The sequence below is a fragment of the Gymnoscopelus microlampas genome, assembly GCF_963454915.1.
Source record: "Gymnoscopelus microlampas genome assembly, chromosome: 1".
NCBI classification, from domain to species: Eukaryota; Metazoa; Chordata; class Actinopteri; order Myctophiformes; family Myctophidae; genus Gymnoscopelus; species Gymnoscopelus microlampas.
Genome location: NC_139962.1, coordinates 57,890,991 through 57,912,109, shown reverse-complemented (window position 1 = coordinate 57,912,109; position 21,119 = coordinate 57,890,991). Strand labels below are relative to the sequence as shown.

Below are 21,119 nucleotides of genomic sequence, written 5' to 3'. Positions count from 1 at the left end.
ACATGGAGTTTGAGAACCACTGCTATATAGCAATGATTACTATCAGCATAGACGGCTTCAGGTCTTAACCCATTAAGACCTGGAACTGTGTCATTTTTAGATTTGAGCTAAAAAGCATTATTTTACACTTTGGGCTATTCAAAAATAGCAGATCTACAAGCTCATAGCACGGCACCGAGTGCCGCGCTATGAGCTTGTACGTGCTATGAGGTTGTAGATCTGCTATTTTTGAAAAATCGTGAAAATGTGTGAAAATCTTTGAATATATATATTTTTAAAGCGAACATTTTTAAATCAAATCTTTGCTTCTGGGGGTCCCTGGAACAACATATTTTGATGGGGGTCCGCGGCCAAATACATATAATTTTGGGGGTCCTTGACATGAAAAAGTTTGAGCACCACTGATATAGAAACATACGTTTTTCAGAAAACTGTTGAGATTCAGGAGACATGTAGAATCGGCTTCAGGTCTCAATGGGTTAATGGTTAATCTCTCTCTCTCTGTATATCAATGTGTGTGTGTGTGTGTGTGTGTGTGTGTGTGTGTGTGTGTGTGTGTGTGTGTGTGTGTGTGTGTGTGTGTGTGTGTGTGTGCGAACGTAGGACTACCTGATGGCGCTGTCCCTACAGCAGGAGCAGCAGAGCCAGGAGCTGCAGTGGGAGCAGCTCCCTGAGGGCATCAGTGACCTGGAGCTGGCCAAGAAGCTCCAGGAGGAGGAGGACAGGCGGGCCTCGCAGTACTACCAGGAGCAGGAGCAGGCCGCCGCGGCTGCAGCCGCACAGGGCCAGGTATGGGGGCTGTGTGATATTCCAACAATTCCAAATGGTTTTATAAAGTATTTCGCGTGGCAATTTTGCTTGTATTGCACTGTGAGAATGCCCGACTTGTGGCTGGAAGCAGTACAGAGGCCTGGTGTAGGGTTTTAACCCGAAGGTGTATTTATTCACCATTGAACATACAAAAAGGACAAGAACATCACATGCAGCTCTTCTCCCTCCACACAGACTCTCATCAACCGACAAGTGGCCACCATTTATTTATACTCAGCTGAGCTAACGAGCCAGCCTGGACTATACCACTGCAAGGGGCGTATTCTAAATACGAGCATACAATAAATGGATGCAATAAATACATAAACCCACATATTATCTTAAAACTTAATGAACTTCAAGTAAATATACATTCTTCACACTACTACAACATCCTTACAATTACAAATTATATCACAACCCCCCCCCCCCCCCCCCTCTGCCATTCTGACTTGGTCCAGCCCAATTACACTGGCCACAGAACGACTTGGTACGTGTTAAGCTTTCAATCATGACTTAGCATTACCCTCTCTATTGCACTCATACATTACACATTGCACTTGCCCGCATGATAATCATTCAATAGTAGAATCATGTGCAATATGCAATTGTGCAAACCGCTATAAAGTGCCAAACATCAGTAACAGAGGTCCTCTCTGTTACATGCACATTTCAACAACAAGGCAATTCAAATGTGCTTTACACAAAACGTCAAGCAAAGGAAACACAATAATACAAATATAGCTGCAAGCAGCGATAATATGGGGCCAGGAGAGAGAAAGAGAAATGATAATTCCTTTAACAGGTCAGTTCATGAAAGTCCTTGCGGTCTTGTTTCCAATGAGTGCCTGTGAGCAATTAGGGGTTAAGAGTCTTGCTCAGGGACAAATTTCATTTCATCGACACATTTGCTGACCTGGCCTGGAATCGTACCTGGGGCAACCAGAGTCTCTGGCTCCCTAGGCGGGCTCACTAACCACTCAGCTATGGCCACCCCTCAGAGAGAGAGAGAGAGAGAGAGAGAGAGAGAGAGAGAGAGAGAGAGAGAGAGAGAGAGAGAGAGAGAGAGAGAGAGAGAGAGAGAGAGAGAGAGAGAGAGAGAGAGAGAGAGAGAGAGAGAGAGAGAGAGAGAGAGAGAGAGAGAGAGAGAGAGAGAGAGACAAATGGAATAGATTGAAGAGACAGAGACATGGAAACGGAATAGATTGAAGAGAAAGACATGGAATAGATTGAAGAGAGAGCCATGGAAACGGAATAGATTGAGTCATGTTTTTTGCATTTCAACTTAAATGAGTCTGCATCAAGTGAGGCTTGAACCGGCAACCTTACGGTCATGAAGCACTCTTAGGTAGCTGCAACACTACCTATAGTGCTATATCTTTGTCAAGGCTGATATTGTCTGTTGAGGATCACAAACTCTTGCCTTCTGTCATGACCCAAGCCCCTGTTTCACTAACACTAAGATCACTCGTTCACAAACCATTTACCAATGAAGAAATTGTACATCTCCTCAGAACCAAAACTAGTGAAAGTAGCCGATCTACAAGCTCACAAACCATTAAAAGTTGTCAGATTGTACATTGGCTATTTTCACAATGAAGTATGTTATACATTGAAAAAACATACTCTCATTGCTATCTGAAAAGTTGTGAGATTGTAGATCAGCTGTATGTAAAAAACACTCAATTAAGTATTTCATGTTATCTTTAACAATTGCAGATGTATTCATTGATAGTCATGTTGTGTGAAATGCAACTTAGATGAAGTCTGCACCAAGTGAGGCTTGAACTGGTGACCTTCAGGTTGTGGGGCACACATTTAAGCGAGAAGCCACCAACAGACAAGAACCTGTGAAAAAGGAGATCACACAGATCATACAGTTTCACGCAAATAGCTGAAAAATCCTGGGTTTAAGTGTTTTTCAAACTGCTCAAGATTGCGGACAATCTAAGGGCGGTGCTTACTGGTCAACGTGATAGATGTGTTCCTCATTAGTCAAGGCACATGTGTAAGCAGGTCTAATGGCTGTCGGCCAAACGAGGCATGACTTTTGCCTGTTTAAAGTTTCAATTTTCAAAAAATTGCTATAGCGCCCCCGTTTGACCAATTGGAGTAAGATTGGTTTCAGTGATATTTGGAATGGCCCTTTACATTTCTGCAAAGTTTCAAAGAATGGTAAGTCTGCATGTATGTGTTAGGGGCAGATGAATAATTGTCATAAAACTGCAATATTCATTGGCTCATTAAAGCTTCATTTTTTCACTTATGGAAGATATTTTGCAAACGTTTTTTGGTATAGGTCCAAAGTTCATGTGTAAAAAGTTTCGTGCAGATTACTCAAAAATCCCAGGAGGAGATAGGTTTTAACTGTTTTTCATATAATTCCAAATGGTGGGAGATCTAAAGGTCAGAGGTCAAAAGTCAGAGGGTGAAAGTTGTTCAGCATGAGGAGACGCATGTGTGCATCGAAGTTTCATGGCTGTAGGTCAAACACGGCATGAGTTGTACCTGTTCAAAGTTGGCATTTTTCAATTGAGTGCTATAGCGCCACCTTTTGACGAAAGATTGTGAGAATTATTTCTTGATCGTTTTTCATGACCATCTATCATATGGCCGAGTTTCATAAAAAGCGACTGCACGGTTCAGCCAGAACTGCCAAAAGTGGCAGAAGAAGAAGAAACGGAATAATGCGAATAACAATATGGGTCCATGCTGGAAGCCTGGCCCCATAATTATAAAATGACATTAGGATGCATAAAACTGCAGTAAAATCTTTTATATACAGTTACAGTGAAGAGGAGAAAAGAAAAGAAAACAACATCTAATCATTTCCATAAATAAATAAATAAATAAGGATTGTTTAAGAGGTAGTGAAAATAGCAGATCCACAAGCTCACAACGCGTCGCTTCGCGCCGCGTTGTGAGCTTGTGGATCTGCTATTTTCACTAGTTTGGGCCCCGGGGAAAACGTCACATTTCTCTTTTGAGTCTTGAGCTAAAAAGTTTGAGAACCACTTCTTTACACCACTGTGTGTGTGTGTGTGTGTGTGTGTGTGTGTGTGTGTGTGTGTGTGTGTGTGTGTGTGTGCGCGCGTGCGTGCCTGCGTCGTGTGTATGAACGATGCTGGTACAAGGAGCTTGTACACATCTATTATTGAGTAGTACTTCCCGTACTACCTTTGACAGCCGAGGGGTGTGTGAAGTTGGAGCAGAGCGGCAAGCCTCAGAGATGTACACAGGACCTGTGTTCATATCTCTAGTATTATGATGTACACAGGACCTGTGTGACCAGGATTAAGTTCATATCCTAGTATTACCAAAAGAAACTAATTATGTTTTTGTATCTTTGTATGGTCTATTATGTACCTCCCCCTTCAGGGGCGGTTCTTAAACATAAATAAAAAATCACACCCAGTGTGAAGTGGGTGGTGTTTGGTCATCACAACATGACTCACTTTTAAAAAAAAAGGATTAATTACTTTTTTTAAAGTCCATACTGCTATTCATAGGGCTGCACATGTGTCATGTGTTTCGCTAGCCAATCACAGTCCTGAATTTGCAAAGTCAGCCAATCACATTACAGTTAGTGGTGATGACGCTAGCTGTAATGTGATTGGCTGATATGAAAAAAGTATCGATTTGCATTAACAATGGAAGGGTTAGGGGGTACACAAATGTTTTGGTCGGTGTCCAAAACTCACTTATAGGGGGCGGCTACACCGCCCCAAAAATAGTCACAGTATTTCCCGGGTTTTGGAAAGTTTCAGGTAATGGAAGATTTCTTTGTGGAAAATGGTGTATTCAGAACTTAAAGCTCTATATCCCGATACTAATCGTTGTCAATAAGAGCCGTGAGAGACGGAGGGGGAGAGGCAGGAACCAGGAGGAGACAGAAGAGTGAAAGCTAAATGTAGGGCATAATCAACCACGTTTAACCTGGTGTCTGGCCCTATTTAGGGCATGTCATTATAGGCTGAACATTTTCAACGATTTTGGAAAATAGCAGACCTACAAGCTCACAAGGTGTCGCATCGTGACCATAGACTGTATAAAAATAATGGACAGCGTTACGCCCCTAGACTCTACAGACGTAAATGAAGCCGATTGTTCAGGAATTTCAAATCCGCCAGCTTTCAATATCGCGTCATATCCTGCAGAATGACGCCAGACCAGTATTGGTTGGGTAGCTTGTCAATCAAAAGCGGGGGCGGGGAATGAATGCTATTGGTTGTGTAGCTTGTCAATCAAATCACCCCGCCCCTCCTAGAGCATAACCTACTCGGGAAATGGGACCATAGTTTACCAAAACGCATATCATGATTTTTGAAAGAAGACTTTAAACTAGCAACTGGAAGCATGTAGTATTTATGACAATTTTTATTAAGGTAAGAAAAAAAAAACACCCGCTTGCGTTAAGATAAATTCTTTCTGACACCAGCAGGGGTAAAACAGTGAAACTGCAGGCCATTCATATGAACTGCCTCTTCCGTATTGGAGTCAAGGTAAAAATCTCAAGCTGGCCCCTTGATCGTGACACATTGTGAGCTTGTAAATCGACTATTTTTGGCTGTGCAACACTAAGCATAAAATAGGGCTTATATTAAGTGGATAATATAGGATCTAGGGTGAAGTGAAGGATGCGATACGTTGGCCTCAGATGGAGGCTCAGTATGTAATTGGGTTGGAACGGAGTCTTGCATTTTGCGGGGGCGGTGGGCTAAATAGTCAAAGAGAACTAGGACGATGCTAAAAGGGACCATAAAGTGTATCAGATCGACTCAAATCAAACCTCCGGGTTGTCTACAAAAATACATCAATCCTGCAGCACTCTCTCCAACCCTGTTGTGTGTTTCCTCTATGACTCTGCATTATTTAACAAACATTAAGAGCTGCACTCCAGCTGCGCTCCTCTCACTCTGAGCATAAAGTCAGCTGTCTAGATCACTGGTTCACAAACTTTTCAGGCCGTGACCCCCCAAAATAATCATATTTGAACTGGGGACCCCCCACGCCGACAAGCACTTGGAATTGTAGGAGTTGAGGCGTTACATTTAGTTTGACTCGGTTCCACAGATAAATACTGTGAAAATAGCTGATCTACAAGCTCACAACGCCTCGCGACGTGAAGCGTTGTGAGCTTGTTAGACCACCTATTTTCAAAATGTTTGGCTCTTTCTTAGGTAATATTTTGGCTAGTTTCAATCAACGATCTTGCAGATTAAGCAAAATGATCTTGGGACCCCTCAAAATCATTTGGGACCCTCCTGGGTGGCCCAACCCACAGGTTGAGAACCACTGGTCTATATTAGTGGTTCTCAAAGTGGGGTCCAGGGACCACCAAGGGGTCCTCAGCCAAACGATAAACGGTTTAATTTCACTGGCTAGGAGTTAGCCTAATGAGAGAATGGAAGGAGAAAAAAAAGACTATTCAGAATGTATTTTTCACTCACTTCATCTACAGTATAGACAGTAGTAGAATTCTATATATCATTAATATTACATATTTTTTGTTGCTTTTTACCCCTTTTTTTCTCCCCAATTTAGTCGTTATGCCAATTAATTCCTCCCCACACACATTTCTGTGTTGTCACTGCTGTCGTATCCTACTGACTCGCCTGCCAGTGAGGAGCCCCCACCTGGAGGACATAGAGCCTTCGCCCTACTCCCGCCCAACACTCCCTGTTGACAGGTGCCGTCCCAGCCCGTAGGAGTACGTGCAGTGACATCACGCTCCCAGCCCGGCTTACCTCCCCCGAACACGGGCCAATTGTGTTCGTGTAGACGCTCGACAAAGCTGGATGCACCGCGGTGGATTCAAACTCACAACCTCCGCGGTGACGGGCAGACACTTTACCACTGCGCCACCCGAACCCAACAGACAGTTGTAGAATTCTGTTCTAAGTCTAATCCATTAAGACCTGAAGCCGATTCTACAAATGTCTTCAAAATCCCAACAATTTTCTGAAAAAACGTATGTTTCTATATCAGTGGTGCTCAAACCTTTTCATGTCAAGGACCCCCAAAATTATATGTGTTTGACCGCGGACCACCATCTCAAAATGTTTTGTTCCAGGGACCCCCAGAAGCAAAGAATGGAGTTAAAAATGTTCGCTTTAAACAATATATATTCAAAGATTTGCACACATTTTCATGATTTTTCAAAAATAGCAGATCTACAAGCTCATAGCGCGGCACTCGGTGCCGCGCTATGAGCTTGTTGAAAAAGTGACACAGATGCTTGTTGAAAAAGTGACACAGATGCGTTCCAGGTCTTAATGGTCTAAACTAACAACAACAAAATTCTCTGGCCCAAAATATTTTCAAATGGGGGTCCACTGCCTGATACGTATCAATTTGGGGGTCCTTGACATGAAAATGTTTGAGAACCACTGGTCTAGATTAGCTACACTAATGGTGACGCGAGAAAGTCCTCGTTTAAACTTTAGTTCATAGTTGGCATCGGCGAGTCTAACTCTGAACATAAAAGAATCGTTTTCAAAAGAATGGCTCAACTTCCAGCTTATCAGTCCTGCCACCCACAACGGAACAGAGATCAAAAGAGAGACGGATGAAAGAAGTCAGCCGGGTTGTATGTATTGTAACGTTATTAATTATGCCACGCTCAGCTGGGAGTGCAACAATAATATTTATTCAGCATGACATGAAATAAGGCCCCATCTCATTATGCTACAGTACTTCCTACTGCATCTTCTTCACAGAACGCTTTATACTTTTTGAAAACATTTAACTTTCATTTTATAATAATTATATGGTCTCTGTCGGGTGAAAACCTCATAATGTCCAAAACTGTTACTTTTCAGGATTCAAATAAAAAAAATGGCAAAAGTAGCAGATCTACAAAGGTTTCGCGCTTGCAGATCTGCTACTTTTGATGCTTTTGTGTGACGCTGTATTATACTGTAGGGTGTTAATTTAGGAAAAGAATATCTGGAGATAAGTAGCCTGGGATCAATGCCATTTTCAGGGTTTCTGATCCGGTCGGAGCGGAAATAACTTCAAGTCATCAGGCATCCCCTAGTTTAAAATGTGTTTAGTTTGGTTTAATCGTTTCTTTTGCTATAATAATGGCTTGGTTTGTCCATTTTCTATCCGTAGCGCGACTAGCGCGACTAAACTAATTGCTTCACATTATGTGGGGAACAAAAACAATGCGACGCCAACCGAAACCAACCACCGGAACCACGATTTTTTTTTTTTATTGTTGGTATTTAGAACGAATACCAGGCTTTCCTCCGCGGTGGGAAGGCTGGTGACACGAGGTTAGGAGATAAGAGGTTTCTGCCCGACAACAACAATATAGTGGAAGTCAAAGTGGCTCTGACCCGGCTGAAACCATGCCCAAATTTGGAGTCATACGTCATAGTCAAAGAATGACTGACGTCACAGGGCTGGGTCACATGAATCTGGAGATCCACTAGCTGACGCATGGCTGCATGACCGACCAGGTCCAGCAACACACGTACATCCAGCCGTCTCAATGTCACCATTCTCCTTCACCAACACCCAAGGAGGACTGTGCGCGTCGTTATCAATGCACTGGCTAGGCTCAACGCGTGCCTCAACCCATTAAGACCTGGAATTGTGTCATTTTTAGATTTGAGCTAAAAAGCAATATTTTACACTTTGGGCTATTCAAAAATAGCAGATCTACAAGCTCGTAGCGCGGCACCGAGTGCCGCGCTACGAGCTTGCAGGTCTGCTATTTTTGAAAAATCGTGAAAATGTGTGCAAATATTTGAAAATATATTTTTTTAAAGCGAACATTTTTAACTCAAAATCTTTTCTTCTGGGGGTCCCTGGAACAAAATATTTTGATGGGGGTCCGCGGCCAAATACATATCATTGTGGGGGTCCTTGACATGAAAAAGATTGAGCACCACTGATATAGAAACATACGTTTTTCAGAAAACTGTTGAGATTTAGGAGACATAATGTAGAATCGGGTTCAGGTCTCAATGGGTTAAAATAAATAAATCCGTCCTGTTGATGGAGCAGCACAACACCAACTTTTTCGCTGTGGAGATACTGATATGCTAGTCTTGCGTGGCCAGACTGTTGCCTCCCACAATTTTCAAATGTTTCCGGTCATACAGTCTGGGACTCGGAAGCTCTGATCATGATTAGAATACAAACCGGATGTGAGGCCTCCTCCCCACTTCCGTTTCGTCTTGACAGTCGCGCAAATTTATCCTAATATAAATACAAATCATCTAAGTATATTTAGCTTGCTGCTTAGCAGAAATGGAAATCAAAAAGTAAAGTGTAAAGATATTTTAAAATATATTTTCGTGAACGGAAGTGCGAGTTTCCTCTCTCGGAGTTCCAGACTCTATATAGCATTCAGAGATTGTGGAATAGTTGTCTGGCTACGCGAGACTACTGATATGCCACCGTCGCACACTTCAAAGCGTCCCGTCGGTTACCATCCACTGCCGTTGATTCGGGCAAGTAGAATAACATTTTGGCGAATGTAACATTAGGCCAGGGGTCTTCAACAGGGGGTCCGGGACCCCTAGGGGGTCCTCAGAGTTACTACAGGAGGTCCGCCAAATCTTTGTGATATGATTTTCTCTTTTACATATACCACTTGAACCCTTAGTATCCCTTTTCTGAGGAGAACTTTGGCCCAAAAATAGCTACAATATCTACAAGCTCACAACGCCTCGCGCTGCGAGGCGTTGTGAGCTTGTAGATCGGCTATTTTTGGCAAAGAGTTATAGGTGTAGAGGGGAAAAAAGAGAAGCAAAAGTTTATCTGAAACACACTTTTATACAATATAGAGGGGGTCCCTGCTTCGTCTCTCTCTCAGCTAGGGGGTCCTTGGCCTAAAAAGGTTGAAGACCCCTGCATTAGGCCATTTCGTCCTCCCAAGTTTGTACCGTAGACGGGTGTGGGATCGTCACAACTCCGTCATGTATCAGCTGAGTGGATGAATGTTGCCATTTCAGTTGCATTGTTAAAACAAACATTTGATCAGACGAGAATCAGCTGTTTGAGTGGCGGCAACCGGAACTATAGCAGACAACGGGCGCCCATATAAGTCCTCAGAGCTGAAGTAGGGGGCGTGGCCAGGAATATGGTGTACTGTATAAGAGGGTCAGTCTGTGAGTTTGTGTGTGTTATTAGGGGGGAAACAACCAATCTGCATCGCAGCGGATGGGAAAAGTCAAGGATGATTTGACACCAGCTGCATCGTTAAGCTCATTATAGCCTCGCCTCCGCCCCCCAAAAAAGAATGAAAACAACGTCCTGTCAAGTCATCTTTGTTGATGCCTAACAAGGAAAACGTTCAGATAATATTTAATAAGCTGCAATAATCAGCTCTCTGCAGTAAAAATGTTCAAAGGCATGAGAGCATTCCATTCACAGATAAGGAGTTTAAAACCCCCCGAATCACATCCTCACACTGAGGGCACCGTGACCTCACCTGTGTTCTCTCTGTAGTTTTCTACACAGTGTGTTCCTCCGGAGCGAATCTCCTAAACCGCTGCACCGTTTCAACCCATTCAATCCGGGAACGCATCTCTGTCATTTTAGATGTCTTTGGCTATTTTTTAAAAATCGTGAAAATGTGTGCAAATCTTTTATATATATTTTTTGAAGCGAACATTTGTAAATATTTTCTTCCAGGGACCTCCAGAATCAAAGACTTGAGTTAAAAATGTTGTTTAAAAATATATATATTCATAACGCTCGAGAGTGTAAAATGAACGTTGGTTTCATTTTACACTCTCAAGAGTGTAAGATCTATAAGGGTCCATTTGGTTACCACACTCTCCATCATTTAGCATGGGGACCACCTGGAACCCCCCTCAAGGACCACTGGTGGTCCCTGGACCACTGATTGAGAAAATAAGACTGTAAAAAGAATGGACGATGGGAACGCGACGTCACCCATTGGTTTCTACAGACCGCAAATGAAGCCGATAGTTCAGGAACGTGCATCCTCCATCTTTAATATATACAGTTGGGCACGTCGGAACTCAAACGCTATTGGTTGAGACCAGACATGTGACCAGGGAACCGGAAAACAACCCCCAAAGAATGCTATTGGTTGGGTAGCTTGTCAATCAAGAGCGGGGCGGGGAATGAATGCTATTGGTTGTGTAGGTTGTCAATCAAATCATCCCGACCCTCTTGGAGCATAGCCTACTTTATCGTCAATTTTAGAATAAATGGGACCATACTTTAGCAAAACGCATATCATGATGATTGAAAGGAGACTTTAAACTAGCGACTGGAAGCATATAGAATTTATGACAATTTTTTATTAAGGTAAGAAAATCTAGTCTAAAGTTCGTCCAAAAACCCATCCGCTTTAATGAGAGAATATTCTTCCTGACACCTGCAGCCACCTACTGGCCAATTTTATGAACTGTCTCTCTTCCGTGTTGGCCTCATTGTAAATATCCAAGCCTTGCCCCTTGGTTGAGAACCACTGGTCTGTTGGTCTGGTTTTCATAAGCCTGACCAGTCCTGTTCCTCCCATGTGTGTGTGTTTGTCCACCAGGGTCAGCAGGAGGCTGTAGGCGTGGACGAGGCAGACAGAGGAGTGATGGCGGCGGCAGGAGCGGCGGCGGCGGCAGCGGCGGCAGCAGGAGCGGGAGGAGGAGCAGGAGGCGCGGGGGGGACTGGAGGAGGAGGAGGAGGAGGAGGAGGTGGTGGTGGTGCAACAGGAGCAGGGGCCGCCACGGCCAGCCCGGGGAAGCAACACGCCTCCTCAGGGGAGCGCAAAGCCAAGAAAGAATCAAAGGATAAAGACAAATGTGTCATTTTGTAACATACAGCCGGGTATGTGTATGTGTGTGTGTGTGTGCGCGTGCGTGTGTGTGTGTGTGTGTGTGCGTGCGTGTTCATGTGTGTCTTTTGTGCATTTTGCTTATCTGTGAGAAGGGGGGACGGCGTTCGTTTCTACACAGGTTCGCCACACAGTGCACAGCCCCTCCGCTTGACAATGAGGAGACGAGCCCGATTTATATTATATCCGTACCTGAAAATAGACGATCTACAAGCTCACGGCGCGTCGCGACAGCGACGTGCCGTGAGCTTGTAGGTCGTCTATTTTCAGCGCGCAACCCCGAGTATAAATCAGGGCGACGAGGGCCCTTCAAACCAAGCACTATAACTATACCCTATAAAGATACAGTTTTTAAAGAATCGTTTCTAACTCCAGTGGATGCCAGAGTCCACATCACAACTACAACAGAGACGATGGTGAACCGTTACAGGTCTAGTTCCACGTATACTGCTTGGTGTGAACAGCCCTACAGTATATAGAGCTGTGGTTCTCAACCTTTTGCAGGCCGTGACCCCCCCCAAAATAATCACGTTTGACCTGGGGACCCCCCCCCCCACCCATTTTGTTTGACTCGGTTTCCACAGATAAATATTGTGAAAATAGCCGATCGTTTAAAAGACAGCAGAAGTTTGAGAACCACTGCTCTATTAGAGGTAGAAGAGAAGATAGCTGCGAGAGAGAGAGAGAGAGCGACGTGCGAGAGAGAGAGGGAGAGAGAGAGAGAGAGAGAGAGAGAGAGAGAGAGAGAGAGAGCGACAAGACTAACAGAGGACTTGGCGTTCCTAAACCACTGGTGCCTGCCATCCTCAATCCTCAGTGGACCCCCTGGACACCAGAGGAAAGGGACGCTACTACGACAACTACACTTATCTTTCGTAGAGAGTAGGCCAAACTTTGTTACAAGGCGCACAGTGCACTATATTTGTGACACCAGGGGGGGGGGGGGGGGGGGGTCAAGTTTATCCGGGGAGGGAGGGGGGGAGGGGTGATATATTTTATAGCAAAAAAAGACAAAAAAAAACCCACAAAGAAACACAATTGTCACCCTCTCACCATATTTTTTCAAGGAGAAACCATTGTCATTCATTTTGTTCATTACGGCAGTTTATAAGCTATTTTTTTGTATTAATATGTACTGAACATATATAGATAGACCTGCTTTTTTTTTTTTTTTTTTTTTTTGTAGATTTGTTTTTGAGTGAGAGAGATCCATGGATTTGTACAGTTTAGCGGTTGTTCAGCGCGGCCGCGGGGCTCGTTTCACAGCCCCTTCCGGATTTGAAAAATCAGTCGCGTTACGGAAATGCTCTCACCTCTTTTATTGATGCCAAGTTCAGTCGTTTTAGTTATTATGTACACGTGTGAAAGAGAGACTTGGAGGAAAGGTTTTATTTTTGTGTCAATCGAAAGGGATTTCCTTTTTTCTTTTCTTCTCTTTATTTTCTTCATAGAAATTGCCTGCTGGGAATTAATGTAATAATAATATTTGTGTCCCCCTTTTAAACACTCTCTCTACCCCGATCCCTGAGGATTTGTGAAGGGTTTTCCGATGCCAGATAGCTGCAGTGCTACATACTTAATAATAATTCTTGATATGATTTGCTCAGTTCATATTTGCCTTACCAGAGCATGGTGGTGTTGAATTGTGCTCTGTTTTTGAATGTGAATGGTGTTTTTTTAATATGTAAGCTGTATATCCACAATGCTATGTGTGTATGATTTGATGATCACATCTTAAACATAAGTCTAGTTTTTGTACAGCATCGACAATATAACACTTCAATTTCAATATTTGGAAATATTTACATTTTGTATTTCTCAAGCCAGTGGTTTCAAAGTGGGGTCCAGGGACTCTCAGGGTTCCTTGATGGACCCTTACAGGTCTGTAACTCAGAGAGTGTACAAATGGAACCAAATGGACCCGTAAGGGTCCATTTGGTTCCATTTGTACACTCTCTGAGTTATGGGGGTCCTTGAAATTTTAAACACGTTTGAGAACCATTGGCCTAAGCTATACATACAGTACAGAACATTTAATGTTTTCATGTCACTACATTCATATTCCGTTAACATCCACTACTTTCAGGACAATCACTTGACAGCCAGACAGGCAGGTGTGGCTAATGAGGTTAATTGAAGAACGTGTCTCTTCCTGAACCTGTTCCCTGAGTGAAGAGACATGGCCTGCAGAATACTGCTGACCATGACCAGGGGAAACGTAGAGTCGCCAATTCTTTTCCCTCCCTTTTTTCTTAATTTAGTCGTTATGCCAATCAAACCACCCCCACACATTTCTGTGTTGCCTCTGCTATTATTATTGTACCGTACTGGCTCTGGACAGTACGGTAGGGCCCTATCTTACGTGCCGCCTTATGCCTAAAATGTTTTAGGGAATAGAGGTTTTAAGTGGCTAACCTACCCCACGGTACCCCTTCCTGAGAAACGTGGCCATCTGTACATTCCGGCAGGATGCCTCGTCTCAAAACGTGTCGATTTTGTCAAGAGAGAGAGGAGCAGGAGTTCCTTGTTATTGGAATCACCATTTTTGGTCCGTTAACATTTCTTGTTCAGTCTTCACCTCCAGGGAAGGCGATTTCAGGCCCGATGTGTACTTAAGTTTCGCGCCGGTGTTGTGCGCACCCGAAATAGCCGATCTACAAGCTCCCGCCTATTTTCAGTGCCCCGACGCAACGGCCTAGCCAAGTTTAAATCGGGTGTCGTGGGGCACTAGGGGCTTTCTTAGGGGCTTTACCTGAAGGCTTCGGTCAATTCTGCCCATCTGTTTGTCCCTAATATGTCTATACAGTACTTTGTATATCGTTGCTGTCGAGCAGAAACCTCTTACCTCCATATTCTAACTTTTGGTGTTTTTTTCGTAAACTAGTGCCCTATTTGATCATACTACAGCGTGACACAAAAGCATCAAATCGCTTCGCACTTCGAGCTTGTAGATCTGCTACTTTTTGATACTTTTGAATTTGAATCCTGAAAAGTAACAGTTTTGGACGTATGAGGTTTCCACCCGACAGAGACGAGGCCAAGCGAAAAGGCCACGAGGAAACACGAGACAATCCACTTTTTTTTCACATCCGACATCAGAAATACTCTCAGGCCTTCTTTGAAGGGACATATCCATGTCTTTTTTTTATTTTATTGTATGATTTGTACTGGCAGAACCCTGGGCTTGTGATGTATTCACTGCTTCAGACAGTGTGGGGGATGTGTGCGTTATAGCCATATTCATGCAATACAGGTGATAGGCCGGTGTTAGAAGTTTGAAATGTGTGTCTTTGGTGTCCGGGGGAATATTTTGACTCCTTAGCCCTTTAAGACCGGGAACGCATCACTTTAGATTTCTTTGGGCTATTCAAAAATAGCAGATCTACAAGCTCATAGCACGGCACTTGTTATGTGCCGTGCTATGAGCTTGTAGATCTGCTAAAAGGTGTGCAAATCTTTGAATATATATTCTACAAAATGTCTTCTAACTGGAAAGACGTATGTTGCTATATCAGTGGTGCTCCAACTTTTCTATGTCAAGGACCTCCAAAATGAAAATGTATTTGGCCGCAGACCCCCATCTCAAAATATGTTGTTCCAGGGACCCCCCAGAAGCACAGATCGGAGTTAAAAATGTTCGCTTTAAACATATACATATTCAAAGATTTGTACACATTTTCACGATTTTTCAAAAATAGTAGATCTAGTAGCTTGTGCCACGCTATGAGCTTGTAGATCTGCTATTTTTGAATAGCCAAAGACATCTAAAATGACACACAGATGTGTTCCCCGGTCTTAAAGGGTTAAAAGACTTAACACTATGCTATGTACAGGAAGACCCTCGTTGTAGAATTCAGCGCTAACTCACGACAGTTGAATTAAGCTGCTGTGCTGTGACTCCCCAAAAATATACAGCTGACAGGGTTTTTATGGAACAATGGATGTGCTTTGCTTTGTCTTTTACACTATTTGGGTTTTTACCACCACAGCACTTGAGTCAAGGACAAGATAATGGTGAAGGTTCATGGTTCAGTTGGTAGTCTTTTCCAGATTCCTTAACATTTCTCCTCGCAGCCGTCTTTAACCACATGAACCCTAGCGTCCCTAGTATTCTGGGTCATAATTATAGGCAAACATTTGGCGACAATAGGCAAACATGCGACGAAAATAGCCAGCCAAAACGTAGATCGGCTATCTTCGGTGAAGATAATTGGTTTAGACTGCAGTGGTTCCCAAACACGGTATTTGTGACACATTTCTATGGGTCACAAATAAATATCCTGTTTTTTTGTTTACTACAATTTTATTTATTTATTATTATTTCTAAACATTTCTGGAAAATAATGTCAAACATTTATTTTTTTCCAGAGAATTTCATACGTTTTAAAGAAATCAAAGAAATTCCATAAACAAAAGTAAAATAAACCTTTTAAGAAGTACTGAAAGTAGCCGATCGGATCTACCCAAATTTCTCTTTTGGGTCTTGAGCTAAAAGGTTTGGGAACCACTAGTTTAGAGGGGGAAAAAGGAGGGGGACCCAAGTACAGACTCCTGACGGACCCCGGTCAATATAGTAGGGTTTAAGTTGTTAAAACAACAATCGAAGGACATGGCATCGATTACACTACAGGTCTAATTCTCGGAAATGATTTGAAATGCCAAGGAAGGAGCTGATGAGATTCGTACGCTGCTCTGTTTCACCTGTAGCATTAGCAACATGCATTTGTCTTTATAGATCCTCTCATAACTCAAACTAAAATTGAGATTTCTATTTGACCTTGAGCTCTAAGTTATGCTTCCCTCACACCGGAAACGTATCTTTGTGTCATTTTAAGAGTTGTTTGGCTATTCAAAAATAGCAGATATACAAGCTCATAGCGCAGCACCGAGTGGAATAGTTTTGCAAATCTTTGAATGTATATTCTACAAACAGTTTTTTGAAAAGAAAACGTACGTTGCTATATCAGTGGTGCTCCAACTTTTCCATGTCAAGAATGTGTATTTGATGATATGTGTTTGGCCGCGGACCCCCATCTCAAAATGTGTTGTTCCAGGGACCTCCAGAAGCACAGATCGGAGTTAAAAATGTTCGCATTAAAACATATATAATTATATAGATAATAATTATAAGATAATTATAAGATTTGCGCAAAGTTTCAAGATTTTTCAAAAATTTGCAGATGAGCTGGTAAATCTGCTGTTTTTGAATAGCCAAAGAAATCTAAAATGACACAGATGCGTTCCAGGTCTTAAAGGGTTAAACATTCCAAGGGAAGATTAAAAAATGGAGCCCTCGGTTCCGTCATATCTATTGATTTCAAACTGTGTGTAGGGTTTTCTGAGTGAGAGGAGAGCCATGCAACTCTCACATTATTAGTACACACTACTTGTACATTAGCTCGCCATTGAGATCATTACATTTATTCCCAGTATTTTGGTAGTTTTGTTGTGTTTGTGTTACAGTTTTTTTTTTTTGACCCATGTTCCTGAGCTTATTTGATCGGAAGGATTTTGTGTGTGTTCAATGTCTCAAGTGATTCCTTGTTTGCCTTGTAAAAGTGATTGTGGGGTAAATGTACAAATTTTAGTATTTTGACAAGGTGATCTATGAACATTTAGTCATTGTAATTGGTTTTGCACTGTTACATTGATATGCACTACTAAGAGAAGAGAAACATACCTCATTTTATACAGAACTGACATTGTGCAAGAAGAGTGCTATTGTTCTTTATGGGTACCTTGTAAAAAAAAAAGATGAAGTAATGGCCAAATGAAATAGCTGGACTTGCTAGCTGTTGCTTATCTCAAGCCAGCTGAATAAAATCATAGCCTGCAAATGAATGAAAGGGCTGTTAATCTGTTTTGGCTTAAATATGAGGAGCGCGTCTGTTTAAAAAACTACCCTGTCAATAGTACTTGCTGCAGTTTGATGATACCTTGTTGCTGTTGGGTGGAAACCAAGGAAATGTTAAAAAGAACCCGTGTTCAGAGGGATCCATATAGTTATTTAGTCACAAGCTCTCATGAATACTTTTCACTGGTTAAAATGCATAAAAAAACAAAGACAGACTTAAAGGGATAGTTCACCCCAAAATGACTTTTTTTTTCTCCTATCGATTAGTCACCCCATGGAGACTGAATTCATGGATATCTGAAGTCTCCTTTGTGTCTCCTACCTGAACCGCTGCCTACCGGTCCGCTGGTCCTCAAATTATTGGCTTAGGAATGCGACAAAAACAAAAACATATCCATGGGGCGACTAATCGATAGGAAAAAGAAGTCATTTATTGGGTGAACTATTCCTTTAACCCCTTTCAACATGGGGTCCCTATTTTGGGCACGTCATTATGGGTGAACTATGTGCGCTGTGGGCGCTACTTTTACAACAAAATGTATAAAATAATGAATCATGAAATAATATAAAATTAGGGCATTCATTGAAATCAATGATTAAATATGGAGATGCAAGGTTTCTGCTCGACAGCGACGACATGCAAGTTAGTGGTGCACCAATATCAAAGGTCAAAGGCCAACAATAGTAAGACGAGTACTAGCACAGTTATTCCATGGTGCTGTAATGTAGTTTGTTATTACTTTACAAAAACAGAGGTCGAGTCTTTACAATTATGCTACATAAATGTTTTCGCCAAACGTTTTCCAAGGAAAATACACAGATTGGACAAAGACTGCAATAAAGGAAATTATTTAACCCATTAAGACCGGGAACGCATCCGTTTTCATTTTAGCTTGTAGATCTGCTATTTTTTTTAAAGCATGAAAATCTTTACAAATAATATTTGAATTTAGTTTTTTTTTTAAGCAGACATTTGTAACTCAAATCTTTGCTTCTGGGGGTCCCTGGAACTAAATATTTTACAAGTGTTTGCTTTAAAAAATAGATATTCCAAGATTTGCCCCCAAAAAAAACACAATTTTTCAAAAATAGCAGATGCCGCACTATGAGCTTGTATATCTGCTATGTTCGAATAGCCAAAGACCTCTTAAACTGACACAGATGGGTTCCCTTCCCTTAATGGGTTAAAATGGTACTCTTGCTTGCTCAGCCAAAAAAAAAGACAAATAAAAACGGTATTGGTGCAGCCCTAATGCAGGTAGCTATTCTTCCATTCAAATGCCATCGTCTTTAATTGCATAGCATTTCATTAACAAATAATGTCATGTGGCATGCCAATATTCAGGCATAATTGGGGGGAAAGAAGTTAATTCTTGGTAAACATGAGATGTTGACATCCAGACTGATAAACCGTCTGAGGTTTTCTTGATTGCAATATCAAATCCCAAATGTTTTTTTTGTTTGTTTGTTTGTTTGTTTGTTTTGGTTTGTGATACATGTATAGTGCTGAATGCAACATAAGGCATACTAATCAAAGTAGCTACTCCAAGTGTATGAATTTGTCATTGTATGACCCCTTATGTTGATATTTCACTTATGTAAAAAATACAAACAGAAAAAGGAACCCGTCTAGTTGTGCATAATGGAAGGGTAAATCTCTTGTGTTGGTTTAAATGTCCATCTATTTACATAAATGACCAAATAATGTATGTAGCCTTTCACAGTACAGTCACAAAATGTATATGGTGATATATACACATATATATAACAAAATGCCTTATAGACGAGGGATATTGAACCTGATTAGAAGTACCTGGATAATAAAAGACTAAAATCTGTATTTGTTTTGCTGTCATTGTTTGTGGTAAGGCATAATATAGATTTTTTTTTAAATATACACATCAAAAACCCTAACGATCGATTGATTGTACAGAACACCAGTGGTGTAAAGTAACTAAGTACATTTACTCAAGTACTGTACAAGTGTAATTACTCAAAGTACACTTTTGAGCAATTTTTATTTAACTGGAGTATTAACCATTTTCAATACTTTTACTTCTACTCCACTACATCTCAGAGGCAAATATTGTACTTTTACTCCACTACAATTATTTGACAGCTTTACTAGTTACTTTGCAGATGTAGATTATTATTACAAAACATGCATTAACCACTTCAGCCCTATATACATTTCGGACATTTGAAAATAGCAGATCTACAAGCTCATCGCAACGCATTGTGAGCTTGTAGATGTGCTATTTTCAAAAGATTTTTTGTACATTTTGAACTTGTGAAATGGGACATTCTGCACAACGAGTAATTTTGATACCAATACTTTTGTACTTTTCAAGTAAATTTAGAATTCCGGACTTTTACTTGTAACGAGAGTATTTCTACATTGCAGTATTGATACTTTTACTTAAGTAAAACATGTGAGTACTTCTTCCACCACTGCATAACACAATGTCATGTGGACACATATTTTTAATGGTTATGTCAGTGCGGCCAAAACTGATACCGCTGTGAAACGAACTAGGAAGGCCATAATACTGTAAAAGATCTTGGGTCAGTTTCACACACAACAGCTAATGGAGCATGCGAGGACTGAGAACATTGCATCAAGTCATGCTGAAACAGTCTCTGACATAATCGCTTTAAATAAAAGATTCATCATAACTGAACTGGACTTGACACTGTAAGTGCAAATAATTCTACATGGAACTCAAAAGATATACCAGATACCACAAATTCCGACGAGTTATGAGCTGTACTTTATGGAAGCTGTATTGAAAAGCATATTTCAAAGTGGTATTTTTGTGCATCTTTTATTTTCAAAATGACACAATTTGTTCATCCCAGAATGTTTGATCCGTTACGCAATTTTAAGAAATGAGTGATCCATCTTGATCTCCAGACCCATTTCTTTCTTCTACGATTTTGAATGGGATTTTCAGGTATTACGATATTTGTACATTGTCAACAGTGTGTAAGGTTGACTAACAGGTGTATGGGGCCTTGCCTATTGCTGATACAGTGGCCATCACTAGCAATGGCTCATTCTTATTAGCCTACACCGAAGATTTCAGGGGCCTGGAGAGACTTTTTTTTGTGACCATGCAGCTATTAACAATATTTAAAAAAATCATAAGGGTTTGTTACTATTGCAAAGGCTTTAAAGAATGTGGTTACATTTTATTTTAGATACATTTGGGCGCATTTCTATTCCTTTGTTTTCCCATGTTAGAAAATCAGGGGACCATACAGTAGGTGCAATTGGAAATATATAATGCAAATTTTAACTTAAATAGCCAAACAAAAGCTTGTTGCAGATTATCAAAGCTTTTTGATTCTTGACTATCAACCATAGTTGCTGAACAGTAAAATGAGGAAAATTACATGGCAATATTTCAAAAATGCTGCCATCAGAATCAGCCGCCACATCACAGGTTTACAGGCATAAAGAGGGTGAATTGTCGGGTGCGCTTTTGTGTGGTTAAAAAAAAGAATGATGCAACCTTTCAAAGACTGCAACCAGCTTCCACTTAACTAAAAATCCTAGCAGTGCATTTAAAAAAAACATTTTCCTACAGTTTGTGAGAAAAAAAACCTGATATTTACTGATGAGCAAAACAATTG

General features: G+C 41.4%; 1 protein-coding gene across 2 annotated transcripts in view; it reads left to right on the top strand.

The window, feature by feature from the left end:
* Positions 1-11,805, top strand: part of LOC311050831 (uncharacterized protein) — a 53,025-nt gene extending 41,220 nt beyond the window's left edge. Inside the window, exons 8-9 of one of the 2 annotated variants that reach the window (XM_084064997.1) lie at positions 604-789; positions 11,348-11,805. In XM_084064997.1, the coding sequence (XP_083921123.1) occupies positions 604-789; positions 11,348-11,611 (450 nt within the window). In that variant the 3' untranslated portion in view covers positions 11,612-11,805. Of the gene's footprint in view, positions 1-603; positions 790-11,341 lie in introns of both variants that reach the window. The other variant, XM_084064996.1, reaches the window with a different exon arrangement.
* Positions 11,806-21,119: the final 9,314 nt, after the last annotated feature.